Source organism: Perognathus longimembris, chromosome 17, assembly GCF_023159225.1.
Source record: "Perognathus longimembris pacificus isolate PPM17 chromosome 17, ASM2315922v1, whole genome shotgun sequence".
NCBI classification, from domain to species: Eukaryota; Metazoa; Chordata; class Mammalia; order Rodentia; family Heteromyidae; genus Perognathus; species Perognathus longimembris.
Window position 1 is genome coordinate 5,960,882 of NC_063177.1, and position 18,760 is coordinate 5,979,641.

The 18,760-nt window shown below is 42.9% G+C and overlaps 1 protein-coding gene and 1 long non-coding RNA gene across 4 annotated transcripts in view; one reads left to right on the forward strand and one right to left on the reverse strand.

Moving 5' to 3' along the window:
* Positions 1–17,552, forward strand: part of LOC125365422 — a 31,416-nt gene extending 13,864 nt beyond the window's left edge. The window contains exon 3 of the long non-coding RNA XR_007213698.1: positions 17,098–17,552. This is a non-coding gene — a long non-coding RNA (uncharacterized LOC125365422). The remainder of the gene's footprint in view (positions 1–17,097) is intronic.
* The window catches only part of Ndel1 (nudE neurodevelopment protein 1 like 1), a 53,300-nt gene that overhangs the window by 21,995 nt on the left and 12,545 nt on the right, over positions 1–18,760 (reverse strand). Inside the window, exons 1-4 of one of the 3 annotated variants that reach the window (XM_048365459.1) lie at positions 14,779–14,924; positions 6,061–6,158; positions 3,864–4,017; positions 176–324 (exon numbers count right to left, since the gene is read on the reverse strand). In XM_048365459.1, coding sequence (XP_048221416.1) covers positions 176–324; positions 3,864–4,017; positions 6,061–6,146 — 389 coding nt within the window. In that variant the 5' untranslated portion in view covers positions 6,147–6,158; positions 14,779–14,924. Of the gene's footprint in view, positions 1–175; positions 325–3,863; positions 4,018–6,060; positions 6,159–14,778; positions 14,925–18,760 lie in introns of those variants that run through there. The other 2 variants (XM_048365457.1, XM_048365458.1) reach the window with 2 other exon arrangements.

Sequence of the window (18,760 nt, forward strand, 5' to 3'; positions counted from 1 at the left end):
AAAAAAAAATTTCAAAGAAGCGCTAATCTGGGAAGATAAGCTTCCATTCTAGAGCTGACATGAAATACCACAGGGAAATGTTCTGCTACTAAGATGGAACTTTGAGCCTAATGACAGAAATTTTAATTACCAATTGCCCACTTCGTTATTCTCACAAACGCATACCAGTACTTACCTTTTTGCCCGCTCCAGGTCATCATTGGCCTGCTCCAGCTCCCTCACATACTTATGCAACTGCTCTTTAATAGCCCGAGTCTGGCTTAAATCATCTTCTAATACTGAAACCTGCTTGTAGCTCTGTGCGTACTGATGTTCTAGTTTTTCCTGAGGGCATGAGTACATGGAACAAAAGTTGTGTTGTTAAAATAGTTTCTTAATAAGAACATAGCACAAACTATAAGAAAAAATAATATGCTCACAATCTGAGTTGATGACACCCCTTCTCCTTTTCACAATATGTAAAAAACCAAATGAGACATCTATTCTGAGTGCCTTAACTTATATAAAACCTTGATAATCAACCAGTCTCCTCTCAGAAAGAAATCTAATAATGCTCTCTGAAAAACAAAAATCATTTGCCTTAAGATGCCAAAAGTTAAAGCCAGGTACCAATGGCTCATGACTGTAATCCTAACTACTTAGGAGGCTAAAATCTGAGAGCTGCAGTTCAGAGCCAAGCCCAGGCAGACAAATCCACCAAACTCTGATCTCCAATTAACCAACAAGCCAGAAGTGAAGAAAATGTGGCTCGAGTGGTAGAGCACCAGTGGTGAATGAAAAGGCCCTAAGTTTAAGACACAACTTTAGGGGAAAACTTTTCCCAAAGTTGATGGGGGAACCGCTCCGGGTTCTCAAGCTGAGTACAACGGAGGGTAAGCTCAGAAGTAAACTGCAAATCAACTCTCCTGCCCTCCTCCACCTTGTTCACATCTATCTACTCCCTACAGAAACACTTCCAAGAATTTGGCAAAGGTGGGTGATGAGGAGTAGAAAAATCCTTTTACTTCAGAAAACTTTTCAGAAGAGAAATTTCTAACCCAAATTGAATTGCAAACAAACAGAAAAGTGCTATAAACAATAATGAAGTACGCAGTTCATATAAATATAATTTTAAAGCACTGTACAATGAGAATAATCTGACAAAACAAACAATTTATGAAAATTAGATGAACTGTAAGTAGGAACATTATAGCTAAAAAAACAACAACTCAGGCCGGGAATATAGTCTAGTGGCAAGAGTACTTGCCTCGCATATATTAAGCCCTGGATTCAATTCCTCAGCACCACATATATAGAAAAGGCCAGAAGTGGTGCTGTGGCTCAAGTGGCAGAGTGCTAGCCTTGAGCAAAAAGAAGCCAGGACAGTTTTCAGGCCCTGAATTCAAGCCCCAGGACTGGCATAAATAAATAAATAAATAAATAAATAAATAAATAAATAAATAAATAAATAAATAAATAAATAAATAAATCTCTAAAATTCTTAAGCAAACTCCTAAACTCTTGATTGTATGAAAGGAAATATCATTCAAAAATTCACCTTAGGGCTGGGAATATGGCCTAGTGGCAAGAGTGCTTGCCTCATACACATGAAGCCCTGGGTTCAATTCCTCAGCACCACATATATAGAAAAAGTCAGAAGTAGCGCTGTGGCTCAAGTGGCAGAGTGCTAGTCTTGAGCAAAAAGAAGCCAGGGACAGTGCTCAGGTCCTGAGTTCAAGGCCCAGGACTGCCCCTCTCCAGAAAAAAAATTTACCTTAACTAGATGCCAGTGGCTCACATCTGTAATCCTAGCTACTCAGGAGGCTAAGATCTGAGGATCATGGTTCAAAGCCAGCACGGGCAGGAAAAACCTTTAGACTCTTTTCTCCAATTAACCATCAGAAAACCAGAAGTGGCACTGTGGCTCAAGTAGAACACAAACCTTGAGCTGAAGAGCTCAGGGATAGTGCCCGGGCCCAGAGTTCAAGCCCTAAGACCAATTTAAAAAAAAAAATTCACCTTAAAGCTGGGCACCAGTGGCTCACACCTGTAATTCTAACTACTTAGAAGACTGAGAATCGCGGTTCAAAGGTAGCCCAGGCTGAAAAGTCCCTCTGAGACTCATCTCCAGTTAACCACCAAAAAACCAGAAGTGACACTGTAACTCAGTTAGTAGAGCACTAGCCTTGAGCAAAAAAGCTGAGGGACAGTGGCCAGGCCCTGAGTTCAAGTCCTACAACTGACCAAAAAAAATCACCTTAAAGACAGTAATAGAGCTGAGCACTAGTGGCTCACACTTGTAGCCCTAGGGACTCAGAGGATAAGCTCTGAGGATCACAGTTCAAAGCCAGCCTGACAGGAAAAATCTGAGAGACTCTTATCTCCAATAAACTACTCAGAAAAAGCCAAAAGTGGCACTGTGGCTCAGAGTGGAAGAGTGCTAAAAAGCTGGAGTGAAAAAGCTCAGGGACAACACCCAGGCCCTCAGTTCAAGCCCCACAACCAACCAAAGAGAGAAAGAGAGAGAGAGAGAGAGAGAGAGAACAATAAAGGGGATCAATCCAACTAAAATACATGCATGTGTAAAATACCATGCTGAAACCCCTCTGTGTACAATTAAAATACAGTAAAAGGAAAAGAGAGAGATGAATTTCAGGAGAGTAAAACAAGCTCTTTTGGCAGGCAGGTCCCACAGTGAGGAGGGTGGGTAACAGATGGGATGAATGATGGCAAATATGGCACACTCACACTCATATGTAAGAGAGAAAAGGGATGATAGAGACTGGTGGAGGTTACATTACATTCATGTATAGAAATATAATGAAATTCCCTTATATAACTAATATAAGCAAAATTTAAAAAAAAAATTTTAATTTTACCTTACAGCCAGGTAGGTGCCAGTGGCTCAGGCCTGTAATCTTAGCTACTCAGAAGGCTGAGATCTGAGGCTTCAGGTCCAAAGCCAATTCAGGCAGGAAAGTCCATGAAACTCTTATCTCCAATTAACCACCAAAAAGCAGAAAGTAGAGCCGCGGTTCAAGTGACAGAGCACCAACCTTGAGCAAAAAAGCTAAAGGAAGCCGGGTACTGGTGGCTCACACCTGTAATCCTAGCTATTCAGGAGGCTGAGATCTGAGGATCATGGTTTGAAGCCAGTCTGAACAGAAAAGTCCCCATGAGACTGTTATCTCCAATTAACCACTCAAAAACTGGAAGTGGTGCTGTGGCTCAAGTGGTAAAGCGCTAGCCCTGAGTACAAAGAGGCTCAGGCTCAGGACCCAGGCCCACAAAACACACACACACACACACACACACACACACACACACACACACACACACGCACGCACTCACACCCTAAAGCACATGTGAAAGTACAGGCCTATAATCCCAAACTCAGAAGCCTGAAGCAAGAGTTTGAGGCCTGCCTATGCTACATAGTGAAACCCTGTCTCAACAACAACAACAACAACAACAAACCATGACATCTTTTGCTGCATGCATGCACACATGCATATGCCAGAACCAGCCTTGCGCTCTCCATCAGCTTTTTCTCTCTCAATATGCTTTTACAAACATTGCTGGTACTCTACCACTTAAGTCAGGACTCCAGTCCAGCTTTTTCCACTGGTTAAATGAAGGTATAAGGTGGAGTCTTGAAGATTATTCGGCCTGCCCAGGTTTCAAACTGCAATCCTCTAAGTCATGGCACCCTGAGTAGCTACGATTACAAATGTGAGCCACTGCACATGGCACCTTAGGCCTCTTACTATATTTTTTTATTGCCTTCTGTTCTTAAGCACCACTTAAACACTGTATTTCTCATTTTAATAAACCCCAGTACACAAGCCTGTCCCCAGTACAGTAGCTTCTACTGCCCCAATTACCTTTAATGCCTCCACTTCATATTTTAGCCTTTGGTTATCAGCTTGCAGATCTCTATTTCTTTGTTCAGCCTGAACTAATTGTGCCTCCAACTCTGCTTCTAATTCTCTGCTTCCTTCCTGGAATTCAACTAGCTCATCCCGAGCTTCCTGGAAGCTAATCAGAAACAAAGTGGGAAAGGTGAGAAACAGTTGGAACCACAAGATTTCTTTCAAGATCATTATATAACAAGTCAGTAGGGTTTGCCTATAATCTAGTGTGCTCATAAAATATGCTAAACACTAAATAAAGTCACTATCTTTAATTGACTCAGTGAGAATTAGTTATAAGCCTCCAAGAGACTCAAACCAGTGATTACAATACTTAAGAAAATTAATCTACATAGTTCAATAACATTAGTGTATTCATCCACAGAACTTAAATAGGGTGAAATACATCTTTATTTTCATAAGGTAACTTAAACCAGGCATTACCTTCAATTCTCTTCAATAGAAATCACAGATACTCTCACATCACAATAGTTGGTACACCTTATCTTTTTCATTTAGTCTCATCATTAGTTCAAAATGAGATGGTTATTACACTCCCTCCATGAGATCATTTTTATCTAATTCACTAACACATTATAACACCATAAATTAGCTTAACATTTAGAAAATTGCTTTTGACACATGCAATCGGTTTCTATTACTTAATTTAATGCATTGAAACACACTCGTCAAAGAAATCTGTAGGCTTCCACAGTCTGTGTAGGCTGCAATACAAGAAAAAGTAAAGAGTCCCCCATAGGCACAGCATCTACATTCACTTGCACAATAGGATAACTGGCTTCAGTGACAAGAAGAAAGAACAATGAAGTTTGACATGGCTAAGTCTATTAACCAAAGGGGAGAAAATGTAGGTATTTCAGAAAGATTGCTTCATTACTGTCTTTTGGGCAGTACTGGAGTTTAAACTCAGGGCTGGTACTTGCTAGGCATGTGATCTACTGCTTGAGCTATGCCTCCATTCCAGAAAGATTCCATTTTTAAGAAAATAATTTTTTTATGTATGTGCAGTACTAGAGTTTGAACTCAGGGCTTTATGCCGGCCAAGAAGGTACTCTAAGGGCTAACCCACAATCCTAAGCCCTTTTCTGTACTCATTTGAAAGGATCCTATCTTCCAGTGCACTCCAACCCACCTATTTTAGGATTCTCACCATAGCTAGGATAACAAGTGTACATCACTTCACACATCTCACTGATGACGTGGGATCTCATGAACTTTTCTACCCAGGCTGGCCATGAACCACAATTCCTCCCAAGTAGTTGGATTACATGTGTGACCCACCTATACCCAGCAAGAATGGAATTTAAAACAAGTTTATGGGCTGGGATGTAGCTCAGTGTCAAAGCGTTTGTTTGCCTAGCAAGTACAAGATCCTGGGTTCAATCCCTAGAACCAAAAAAAAAAGACAAAATAGTGTCTCTGTGTGTGTGTGTGTGTGTGTGTGTGTGTGTGTGTGTGTGTATTTAAAAAAAGAAAAAGAAATAAAACAAGTTTGGGACTGAGAAGGTTATTATTTATAAGATTTCCCAACTAAATAAAATAATTAAAATTTTATAAAATATTCCATAGCAAGGGCTTGGAATGTGGCTTAGCAGTAGAATGCTTGCCTAGCATGCATGAAGCCCTGGGTTCAATTCCTCAGCACCACATAAAATAGAAAAAGTCAGAAGTAGTGCTGTAGCTCAAGTGGTAGAGTGCTTGTTGTGAGCAAAAGGAAGCCAGAAACAGTGCTCAGACCTTGGACTGGCAAAAATGAATTTCATCCCACTCCCTCAAAATTTAGCTGGCTCTAGACACTAATAATGCATGCCTACAGAGAACTGAAGTCTATTATAAGAATATCCAAATGAGCAAATAATGAGGCAGAACCAGTACACATGCAGAGGCCAAACATGGTGACAGACCTAAGAAGAGGCAAACTATCAAAAAAAAATTGTAAATGACACTAACATTTCCTACTATTTTAATAATGTGAACAATGTAAATATTTATTGCATTTTATATTATGTAAATACAAGCAATATTATGACTATTTCTGAAATCACAATCCTAAATCTAAGATTCTAAATTTAGCTTTATGCTTTTGAAAACACCAAGACATTATGTATTCTAAATGCCCTCCTCTATTTTTAGTATGCTTTAATATTACCTTTGTTTATACTTCAAGGACAGTTCCTTCCAATAAGCAGTTTCTTCTTTTAAACTTGAAAAATCTGGTATATCTTCACCATCCATGATCAAGAAAGCCTACGACGTATTTAAAATAAAGTTATAAATAGAAAATATCAAAACTTAAGATCTGAGACAATATTGACTCTAGAATTTTGAAGGAAGTTAAATATGAACTTACACACACCCACTGCCTCATTGCCCCCTCAGTATCCACCAATACTATGCATGGGGCCACGACAGGGGATAAGACAAAGGCTTTCCAAAGCCAGTGAGGCACTTTAGGTTAGAGCCCCGGGTTCTGGGTGACCCAGCCAACACAAACATCCTGCACAGAGTTCCAGCAGTTGGTTTATGGCCAACTGGTCTTCTGAGAATCAGCTGATAGCATATCAGAAATGCTGCTACTGCATACCCTTCACTGTTGTACAATTGCTTCAAAACACCTGCTAGAGCCACTTCAGGCCAGGTGACACATTCCCAATCATTTAATACTCCCACATTTCTGAAAGTTATTTTGTAAGTCCAAGCTTCCTCCAAAAGTCTGCTCATCTCCAACTTCAGTGATCTTTTGTCTAGGTTCTTTTCCCCCAGTGTTCAGAAAGAGGGTAATCAATCTATTTAGCTACCTTGCATTTGAATTCATTAACTAAATTCTGAAAAAATGGTCATGCCAGATGAAATACCAAGACTGTTTTCTACAACCCTCCCCAAAGACCTGTTTATATTCCAGCAATCCTGCTCAAAACTGTCTTAACAGACGCGACTATTTCAGATGTGGATATTTTCTCTACTTGAATGGCTTTCCACCCATATACTTGGGAAAGTTCCTGTTTTTCCTTAAAATCCAGCTGTCATTTCCAGAAAGGCTTTCTTGACCTTACCCAAATACTCTTACCTACCTCCCTATCCACCACCATCCCCACTCAAACATGACTTAACAATATCCTTATCACTTAGCAATGTTGCAGAGGTGGGGAATCTCTTTCTGCCAAGGGCCATTTAGGTATTTATAAAATCATTGTGGGCTAAACAAAATTGTCAATACATGCAGGTGACCATGGGAAGCATATGACAATCATGTTGTGTCTATCAAAAAGATACATGTCTGTTTCATAATGCACTACAATTCCGTGTCTCCTATTAGGCTATGTAGTATTCTGATTTCTATCCCAGCACAATGGGACACACTACATGTTCAATAATATTTTCTGAATTAAACTATAATTGATTCAACCTAAATCATACAGGGCAGCAAGAACTGAAGACTAGCTTTACAAGTAAATTAACAAAGCCTTAGAGATGTAGACAACTCACCTAGCACAAGCCACTCCAGAACTCAGTCACAGACAAGAACAAACAGAACTCCAGTTTCAGGGTATACTAAAAGAATATCAGTATGGTTCTTGGTTTTTATTTTCTTTCTTTTTTGAGGGGTAGGAGGTTGGGGTGGTAGTGGGCTTTGAACTTAGGGCACATTGAGCTTTATAAGCAAGCACTATACCACGTAAACCACAATTCCAGCCTGTGAGGGTGATTCTTTTTTTTTTTTTTTTTTTTTTTGCCAGTCCTGGGCCTTGGACTCAGGGCCTGAGCACTGTCCCTGGCTTCTCTTTGCTCAAGGCTAGCACTCTGCCACTTGGGCCACAGCGCCACTTCTGGATTTTCTATATATGTGGTGCTAGGGAATCGAACCCAGGGCTTCGTGTATACGAATCAAGCACTCTTGCCACTAGGCCATATTCCCAGCCCCTGTGAGGGTGATTCTTAATGGCAAACTAAAAAGTAACTTTATATGCTTAGTTTAATTCCTTTGAGGTTTTTCCAGTCAACTCTCCCCTGATCACACTATCTATTATTACCTTGCCATTTGTTAGTCTAACTTCCATGATCTTAAATTACCAATCAGCCTGAAAACCTCTTTGAAAGAGATGAATCTTGAGCATAGTACCTTGTTCAAAGAAAGTACCTAAGGTTTGGAAACATTTACTGGATACCTAATAAGTAGCAGATATTAGTAAGCAATGGACAAATATTTGCTAAACAAATATATTCTCTTGTAACCTGATTACACTTAGACTAGCACACATTTGTCTGTATCATTCTACTCCTGGAGATATTTCTACAGCACTTTATTTTGTTTGTGTGTGTGTGTATGTATGTGCATGTGAGAGAGAGAGACACAGAGAGTGCATTGCCAGTCTTGGAGCTTGAAGTCAGTGCCTAAGCACTTTCCATGAGATTTTTACTCAAGACTAGCTAGCACTCTACCAATTGAACCACAGCTCACAGCTCCACTTCCAGCTTCTTGTTGTAGTTAAGAGTATGCCAGACTTTGCTGCCTGGGCTGGCTTTGAACTGTGATTCTCAGACTTCAGTCTCCTGAATAGCTAGAAAGAACTACAGGCTTGAGCCACCAGCACCTGGCTAGCTCTGTTTTGATCTCAAAAGTGTTTGTTTGTTTGGTTGGTTTTGGGTTTTTTTTAGATACTGGGGTGTTAACTCCAGGCCTGGTGCTTGCTAAACTGGTGCTCTATCACTTGAGCCATGCCTCTGACCCTGATTCTCGCTGATTATTTTAACTGTAATTTTTTTTTTTGCCTTTTCTATTTTGGTACTGGGAATTGAACTAGGACATTGTACTTGCTAGGCAAGCACTTTGCCACTGAGCTACACTCTAGCCCTAGATGATTATTTGGAATGATGGAAGTCTTACAAGACTTTTTAAGCCAAAGGCAGCTGTCTTCAAAGCACCATCTTCCAGATCTCAGCCTCTTGAGTAGCTAGGATTATAGGTGTGAGCCACTGTGCCCAGCCAAAGTAACCATTTCTTGTCTTTGAGCCTCTAATTGTTGGGTAGCAATCTCAAGCCCCTAAATACTCTCACTTCCACACATTAGATACTCTTAAATTACACATATGCTTTCTGGAACAGGATGACTATCACTACTTCCATATTTGAGAAATAATAACTCCTCTCTTGAGTTTTCTTCACCATGTTACTAGGCAGCATTTGCTAATATTGTTGATCACATGGTCCATAAAGCCAGTGTCAGTATTAGGTTCCTAGCAACTGTTAAGATGCCTTCCTCAACAGCTAACATTTATTTGAATGTACTGTGTTTTGAAAGTGGAGCCAATCCTTCTACAAATTGCGTGAGGATTGTTTTTATCTTTTAGTCACATGCTCCGTTTGAAACTTCTCTGTGTAGGGGTGTTTTTTGTTGTTTTGGACCCAAGGGTACAGAATCAGAGGCCCTATTGCTTTGAAAAGCTCCTAGCTAAGTAGTGGTCCCTGGAGAACAGAACTGTTTACACCTATAGGTGTGCTGTGTAGTATTCACTTAGTCTGTTGCTTTAAGAAGGCTGCTTTTTAAGAAGGGACTTTTTCTTTATTTATGGGTAACAACATAAAAGTTATACACATTAACGGGGTCCCATACATACACATATATAATGTACATCGTTCAAATCAGGTTAAATATGTTTATCTTCTCAAACATTCATCAACTTTTTGTGAGGCAAACATTTAACATTTCTTTGTGATGAAACTTTCAAAATTCCTTCTAGCTTTTAGAAATGTACTGAACATAATTATCATCTCCAGGCACATATTCTTCAGTTTTTTTTGTTTTTGTTTTTGTTTTGGCCAGTCCTGGGGCTTAGACTCAGGGCCTGAGCACTGTCCCTGGCTTCTTTTTGCTCAAGGCTAGCACTCTGCCACTTGAGCCACAGTGCCACTTCTGGCCGTTTTCTGTATATATGTGGTGCTGAGGAATTGAACCCAGGGCCTCATGTATACGAGACAAGCTCTCTTGCCACTAGGCCATATCCCCAGCCCCTAAGCACATATTCTTAATGACCAACTTTTCCCATCAGTATCCCCTGATAATACAGGTTTTAAGAAGTCTTTTACATTAAACTTCTTAAGAATCTAGTTTTACAGATTAAGATACAATCCTACCAGAGAAACAATTGTTTTCCAAAGTGAAGTAACAAGAGATGAATTGGGCTGGGCACTGGTGGCTGACACCTATTACCCTAGCTGAGATCTGAGGATCACAGTTCAAAGCCAGTCCGGGAAGGAAAGTCTGTGAGACTCTTATCTCCAAGTAACCACCACAAAAAACAACAACAACAACAAAACCAGAAGTGGCACTGTGGTTCAAGTGGTAGAGCACTAGCCTTCAGCTAAAGAGCTCAGGGACAGTGCCCAGGCCCAGAGTTCAAGCCCCATGACCCCCTGCCCCCCCCAAAAAAAAGAATCTAGTTTTAGTTCTATACTCTTTACCCAAGTACTTTGGTATCAAATAATTCTTTTTTTTTTTTTTTTTTTTTTTGCCAGTCCTGGGCCTTGGACTCAGGGCCTGAGCACTGTCCCTGGCTTCTTTTTGCTCAAGGCTAGCACTCTGCCACTTGAGCCACAGTGCCCCTTCTGGCTGTTTTCTACATATGTGGTGCTGAGGAATCGAACCCAGGGCTTCATGTATACAAGGCAAGCACTCTTGCCACTAGGCCATATCCCCAGCCCCGGTATCAAATAATTCTACCAAAATTATTTTAACATTTTTATTTCAAACACACTCCTTAGTTTTCTTAATGAATCATGTGAGCTGAATTTTGGCCCCAATTTTTGTATTCCACAGGCTATTTTCTCAACTTGCTTCTTAGCCCTTCAAGCTATATTAGAACCTATATCAGAAATTTCTAACTAAAATGTCCATCTTTTTCAAAGCAAATCAACTGAAAGCACTTATCCAAAAACAAGTATAAGGATCAGCAGAGCGGCCTGGTTAAGAACCCAGACCCTGGGCTGGGGATATGGCCTAGTGGCAAGAGTGCCTGCCTCATATACATGAGGCCCTGGGTTCGATTCCCCAGCACCACATATACAGAAAATGGCCAGAAGTGGCGCTGTGGCTCAAGTGGCAGAGTGCTAGCCTTGAGCAAAAAGAAGCCAGGGACAGTGCTCAGGCCCTGAGTCCAAGCCCCAGGACTGCCAAAAAAAAAAGAACCCAGACCCTGAAACCAAGTAGCCTGGTTTGAAATCAGGCTCCTCTACTCATTAGGTGGGTGGCTTGAGTAACTGAACTATCCAGTGTCCCAATTTCTCACTATAAAATGAGAATAAGAATTAAAATGAAGTTACCTAACAGACACAGAGTTAGTATTTGTAAAATACTTGAGCATGTCAGCCAAGTGTTCTACCATTGTAGTACCAGTCATGTAAAGTACTTGAAACAGAGCCTGGCACAAAATGAACATAGCATAAATGTTCATTACACCATAAAAAATTGACAATTCAGCTGGGGGCTCATGTCTGTAATCTTAGCTACTCAGGAGGCTGAGCTATAAGGCTCTCTGGTTCAATGACAGCCCAGGCAGAAAAGTCTATGAGACTCATTTCTCCAATTAACTGTGGTTCAGAACTAGCTTTGAGTAGAAAAAGGTCAGCAACAGAGCCCAAGCCCTGAGTTTAAGCCCCAGGACCAGCACACACACGCACACATGCATATACACATGCACAAATACACACACATACAGAGAGGGGGCAGGGGAAGGTTGACAATACAGTAGTGGAGCTTTGCAGTTTGACCACAAAGTAAACTTCAAATCTGTGTGTATGCACGCATGCATACTAGTCCTGGGGCTTGAACTCAGGGCCTGGGCACTCACAGTCTCTTAAGCTTTTCCACTCAAGGACAGTACGCTACTACTTAAGGCACACCTCCGCTTCCAGCTTGTTTCTAGTTAACTGGAGGAGATTAAAAGTCTCATGAGCTTTCCTCCCCGGGCTGGTATTGACCACAGTCCGCAGATCTCAAGTATCTGAGTAACTAGGATTATAGGAATGAACCACCAGAACCCAGCCAAAAAATTTTAAAACATGCAAATGATTCTGTAAAATTAATCATTTCAGGGAACTATGTTCATATTCCAGGGATATCATCAGTACTGAAAACACTTTAGGAAGAGCCTTTTATGAGCCAGATTAAAAGCTAGGCAGAAAGTTCTTACTCTGCAGTCACACTTCTTATTTATTGTTTCCTCACTGTTATTATCTGGTATTTTCCCTCTAATTTTATTCATCAGATTTATAACCCTCTTTTAAAACCAAGTTGTCTACAAAAACAAAAATGTGCTACCACTGCAGATAATCACAAGACTGGTTCAGCCAGTGAGTTCAGCCAGCCTCAAGTTACATTGGGAGGATATATTCAGTCTGTCATTTGAAACTATGTAACAGGAGATATGGCCATGGAAAGTCAGCCATTAGAAAAATATGCAGCTAAAAACTATGTTTATATGGTAGGCCTACAATCATTCTGAATGTGGAATGAAGGCAAATACTTGAGTATCCATTGCTCTTCCCAATCTCCTCTTAATATTATGTCTCCTACAGATAGAGTGTGAGTCTCAAAATTCTAACTTTTACATCAGGCATCATATACTATTGACCTCCAGTAACAATAATTAACTGACTTGGTTTAAACCAGCCTATCCAAAATGCCTTATCTACAAGGAAATAATTCTTTGTAATGGTGAGAAAACCTATTTTATACGATAGTGTCTTGTTTACAAATACAGAATGGACTAAGTTTTGTAACCCAATACAGATAATACATGCTCATTTTACTGAAATTCTTCTGGAAATTCTTACAGCATTAACTTTCAAAGTCAATCATAAATAAGATCTCCCTTTTTGTCTTATCAAACTTCTTTTTCTATCTTATGGAGTTCTTAGAAACTTACATCAAAAGTAATTTTAAGGACTAGGAACATAGTTCAAGTGGTAGAGTGCCTGCCAAGCAAATGCGAGGTGCTGAGTTCAAACCTCACTAACAAAAAAATTATTATTTAGTAATCAAACTGATCTGAGAATTGGTTTAAACCATTTTATAGATGTCACAAAAACAAGATATACGTTTTATTGAAGTTTCTATTATTTCAAATTCTCCTTAATCAACTTCAACTTATTTAACTAAAAAAGTCAAAACTGCCAGGCACTGGTAGCTTTCCACTGTAATTCTAGCTACTCAGGAGGCTGAGATCTGAGGCTAGAGGTTTGAAGCCAACCAGGGCAGTAAAGTCTGTGAAACTCTAACACCTCCACTAAACTACCAAGAAAGGCAGAAATGAGCTATGGCTCAAGTGGTAGAGTGCTAGCCTTGAGCAAAAAGAAGCTCAGGGATAGAACCCAGGCCCTGAATTAGACACACACGTTAAAAACTGAGCTATATAGCCAGCTAGCCAAGGCAGGAAAGTTTGAGACTCTTATCTACAATTAGCCACCAAAAAGCCAGAAGTGGACTTGTAGCTCAAGTGGTATAGCACACCAGAGTTGAGCTTAAAAAGCTAAGAGAACCCAGGCCCTGAGTGCAAGCACCAGTACTAGCACACACAAAAAAACTGATGTAGCAGTTTCTATCTGCCAGATTCTGGCCAACTTCTAATCAGGACTAGCTAGAAGTTTTGTTTGGTTGGTTTTGGTTTTGTTTGCTCCTTATGCATTCCGATTTTAGGTAAAAATATTGAAATATTGAAAAATATTGAAATATTATTATTGAATAAATTCAGAAAAGATGCCTCTTATTAGTGGCCTTTTGCTTCTCTTCCCTCTGTGTCTTAATGGTGCATTTCACCACAATGACTTCATGATTTAGCAAAAACATCACTCTGTTCTTAAGTGCACTGAAAGACAAAATAACCAGCCACCCATGAACAGCTTCAGAGTAAGATTTTTCTCCTAACTGGCCAATTCTTCCATAAGTTTGCTAAAAAAAACATTACTGAACAAATCCTTACTAGCTTCCGGTATAGCTTTCACAAGTCAAATTTTCTGCCTTGCTCAGAAAGGTACCAAAAACAAACAAACAAAATCGAAGCCTAGAAATGTGAAAAGCGAGCACCCCTCACCGTTTGACTGAGCCCAAGTATAAATCACTTAATTGCCCTCTACCTAGTGCTCAATTTCCCCATCCAGCAAAAGGCGACTACAGGCTCAGACACAACTGCGGGTAGCAAATGTTCTGAAATGTGCATGTATGGGCGCTACAAGAATGAAATGATCAAGAGTGAAAAAGAACCCTCAAAACTTACAGGGTGTACTTGCTCATCAGGAAAATAAAGGGGGTGCGGCGGGAGAGCACAAGCACCTCGAACCTGTAGGTGACACTTCCCTGAATTCAGGGGGCGGGGGATCGCAGTTCGGGGCGGGGAGTCACGAGAACACCAAACCCTGCGCGACGTGGACAGCTTCCCTGCTCCACGCGGGAAAAGATCAAAACCAGCCTTCGCAGCGAGCCAGGGGCTCGGGAGGTGCTGAGGGCGGGCGGGGCGCGCCGCCGCCTCCTCCAGCTGGGCCTCTCCAGGCGCCACCCGCGCCCGCACCCACAGTGCCACGTCCCGGCCTCCGTCCCCACACCGGGGCACTTCCTCTGGTGCTGGCTGCCTGGCAGGCGCCCCCGGTGGGCCACACCTCGGCCCAGGGTGGGCCGGGCCGGGCCGGGGTGGGGAGCAGTTGGAGCGGTTGGAACAGTTGCACCCCAAGACCCTCCGCGCCAGAAGCCGGCACTAGGCAGGGCCGGCGGAGCCGCCTCAGACACAACCCCCGGCCCCGTCGGGCTCCCCCGGGCCAGGCCGCGGCGCCGCCGCCCGGCTAGGGCCCTCGGGGAGCGGCCCCACACAGCAAGCTCACCTCCAGTGTGTCAAAAGCGCATGTTCGCCACCGCTCGACCCCCGTCTCCGCTCTGCTGACCTGGCCAGGCCCGCCCAGCCGCTCGGCTCGGTTCGAGTCGGCAGCCCTGAGCTCCACCGCACGGACCTCCGCGCCCGGCTCCTCCCCGACACGTCAGGAGCTGCCTGGGTGTCGGAGGCCATTCTGTGACGCACGGGGGCGGGACTCCGAGCATGCGCGGGAGCGTCGGGGCGGAGAGGGGCTGCGGGGAGGGGCTGCGGGGAGATGCGTCACAGGAAGGCTGGCCTCGGACCGACGCGCTGACGTCAGCCGGCGAGCGTCCGGCTCTGCGCAGGTGCCTCGGGATCCCAGGAATGGCGGGGTGGTAAGGCTGCTGGGGTTTCTAGAAACTGAGGCACTTGGGAAAGCGGTGCCCTACTAGGGCGAAGGGGCTTCTAAAAGGATAGGCAACTAACTGTTCGAAGAATGGGAAATTGAGTCATTTTAAAAATCAAGTTTAGGAACTTTTGCTGTCTCTTGTATGACACATTTCTAAATTAAGTGCTCCATACACTGGTTTTATAGGGTTACTCGATGTGCAACCGCAATGTGTAAGACATCCTCAAGATGAGCCTAGAAAACCTGCAACAGGAGCAATGGGAAATGGATTGCAATAGGTACCCACACCACTGAGGATCAGAGAGGTATTCAGTGGGGTTTGTGGGAAGAAGAGCACCTGAACGAAATTCCAAATGAGTGTAGATTGGAAACGCACACACACAATAGTTCCCTATTGTTTGTGCAGTTTTCTGTACTCTGCTAATTGTGCCAAACCCTTGTTCTGCATTATTTCATCTTCCCAGTGACTGTAAGAAAAGGGAATGTCATTCCCGTTTTTACAAAATGAAGAATCTCCAACATGAAGCTGCCCAAGGTCACTCAGCTAAAAAGAGGAGGACTCAAGATTCAAACTCACCCATTCTGAGTTGTTCAACTCCAGAAGCCACATCACTGAACTATACTAGCCTGCAAAAAGGGGAGTTTTGCTTGGCACTAGAGGCTCACACCTATAATCTTTAGCCACTCTGGAAGCTGTGATCTGAGGATCCTGGCTCAAAATCAGTCTGGGCAGATGAAGACCATGAGACTATATATAGAAGAACTGTGGTTTAAACTCAAGCAGGTCTTACCCACTTTCCAACTGTCCAGCATCTTGGGACATCTTGGAAACTCAAGCTCTCTGCTTCCCTGAGGCTGATGTGGTCTTAGGCAGGGAGAGATTCATGAAGACTTTCCTGAAACCTGGTGCCATGAACAAATAGACCCACTCCAAGAGGAAACCATGAATAAAGGCTGTAGCTTTTGTCCTGCCTCCTAGGTGAAATGCTAAGAAGCAGTCATTTAATGGCTAAACAAGCCCCTCTGAAAATATTGGTGTCATCTTCCAGGCTGATAAACCTCCTACACAGTCCACCCAAGATTCACGACTGATGTGTCAGCTCCATCTCTTTTCTTTTTCAGGTTTGAGACCAGGACTGGAACTCAGTTCCTGACACTTTCACTCACTGGCTAACTACCAGCGGAACCACCCCACAACCTCTGTTGGTCCCATCTTAACACTTAGGCTTTTCTAGGCAAGGCCCTAGAGGGGTCAAAGGCCATGCACTGATCTCTTTCCTCCAGGCTGATTGAGCTTCCTCTCTAGAAATGCTGGGCCCTTGGGCTGGAGAGAGTACCAGAAAACTTTACTGCACCTCCTGCTTCGTATATGCCAAATCCATGAAAACAGTTCAGTGAAGATGGAGAGCAGCCTCAAAAGAAAGCAGAACCTGGTCATGGAAGCCACAATAGCAGTCAGTGAGAGGATGAGGCAGGAGGACCATGCATTCAATAACAGCCTAGACTACCCTTGCTGTGGTATGCCTGAAGTTCAAGGCCCCGATTTTAAATACCAGTACTGCCGGGAAGTGGGGGGAGGGAGTAGAAGGAAAGAAAAAGAAAAAAAGGAAGCAGAGTTATATGAAGTCTGTAGGAGTTACTAGATCAAGTGAGTGAAAACTGTGCCATACTTCTACATAAACCATTAGTAAGTAATTTGCTGGGGCAGAGGTTCCCGCACAGGTCTTTCTTGGATTAACCAAAGGGGTCAAATCACAGCCCTCAAGAGTATGCTCCAGGTGCTGATGGCTCATACCTGTATTCCCAGCTACTCAGGAGGCTGAGATATGAGGCCAGTCCAGACAAGAAAGTCCATGAGACTCTTGGTTCCAATTAACCACCAGAAAACTGGAAGTGGAGCTGTGGCTCAAAGTGGCAGAGCACGAGCCTTGATCAAAAAAGCTCAGGGATAGCTCCCAGGCCCTGAGTTCAAGCCTTATGACTGACACAAATAAAAAATAATTTTAAAATAGTATAAGCATCCCAAACACTGTGATATAGCAAACAGAAACCAGTTTCCACCACCAGAAGGAAGATAATTGGCTTCCTTAGGGGAGGTCTCTAGCTAATTCTTACTAGCTCCACTAGCTGGACTTTGACTACATCACGTACTCACCAATAGTGATGTGACATTTCTGTGATGTGACACCTGTAACTCAGGTAAGCAGACACTTCAGAACATAAGCTTGCGGCATGATGGGTACATACCTATAATCCTAGAACTTGGTAGGCTGAGACAGGAGGTTCTCAAGTCAAGGCTAATTTGGGCTATGTAGGAAGACCTTGCCTCAAAAGAAAAAGAAATCAAGCCAGGCACCAGTGGCTTCCACCTGTAATCCTAACTACTGAGATATGAGAATCATAGTTCAAAGCCAGACCAGGCAGGAAAATCCATGCAACACTTAGCTCCAATTAACCAGCAAAAAGTGGAAGAGTGTTAACCTTGAGCACAAAAGCTCACAGACAGCACCCAGGCCCTGAGTTCAAACTCCAGGACTAGCACAAGAAAGGGGGGTGGGATGGAGGAAGAGAAGGAAAGAAGAAAGGAAGGAAGGAAACCAGGGTTTTGCTCAGGGTTAGGGGCATAGATGAGCCTAAACCAAAGGTTACTCAGACTGGCTAGATGGTAAGGATCGTCTGCAGTGTTCACCAATGCCACACCAACACCTTCAGCTCTCTGGGCATACTTTCAAAACAAATTCTCCTGCCTTAACTGAAATCTCCAAAACAGTTGTCATGTTTCTGCCAACGGTATCATTATTCTAGTCACTGGGGCCCAAAGCCTTCATCAAATCTCCTGCAATTATCCCCTTACCCAGCTTCAATTTCTCTCATGCAATCATCAAACCTCAGTGACTTTTCCTAGTAAATCCATTCATTTCCCAGTTCTTTCTTCATGTATCTTTCCCAATCATGTCTCATTTATCTGTCCCCCACTCCTTACTCTCCCTCAACTTGTTTTGTGTGTATGTGTGCAGTACTGAGGTATCCCTTAACTTTTTTCTTTTTTTTTTTTTTGCCAGTCCTATGGCTAGAACTCAGATCCCAGGATCTGTCCCTGAGCTTCTTTTGCTCAAGGCTAGCACTGAACCCCTTGAGCCACAGAGCCACTTCTGGTTTTTTCTGTTTATGTGGTACTGAGGAATAGAACCCAAGGCTTCATGGATGCTAAACAAGCACTCTGCCACTAAGCCATATTCCCAGTCCCCAGCCCTGAGCTTTTATGCTCAAGGCTAGCACTCTACCACTTTGAGCCACAGCTCCACTTCCAGCTTTTCAGTGGTTAAATGGAGATAAGATCTCATGGACTTTCCTGCCAGGCCTGGCTTTGAACTGTGACCCTCAGATCTCAGCCTCCTGAGTAGCTAGGATTACAAGCATGAGCCACTGGTGCCTGGCCCCTTCAGCCTTTTGAAGTCTCATTCATCAACTATCTCCTCCAGGAAGCTTACGCGCGCGCGCGCGCGCACACACACACACACACACACACACACACACACACACAAAGTCCCAAACTAAGCTCTCCCTCCTCCGGCCCCAAGTAGAGCCTCACACAGTTCAGAGA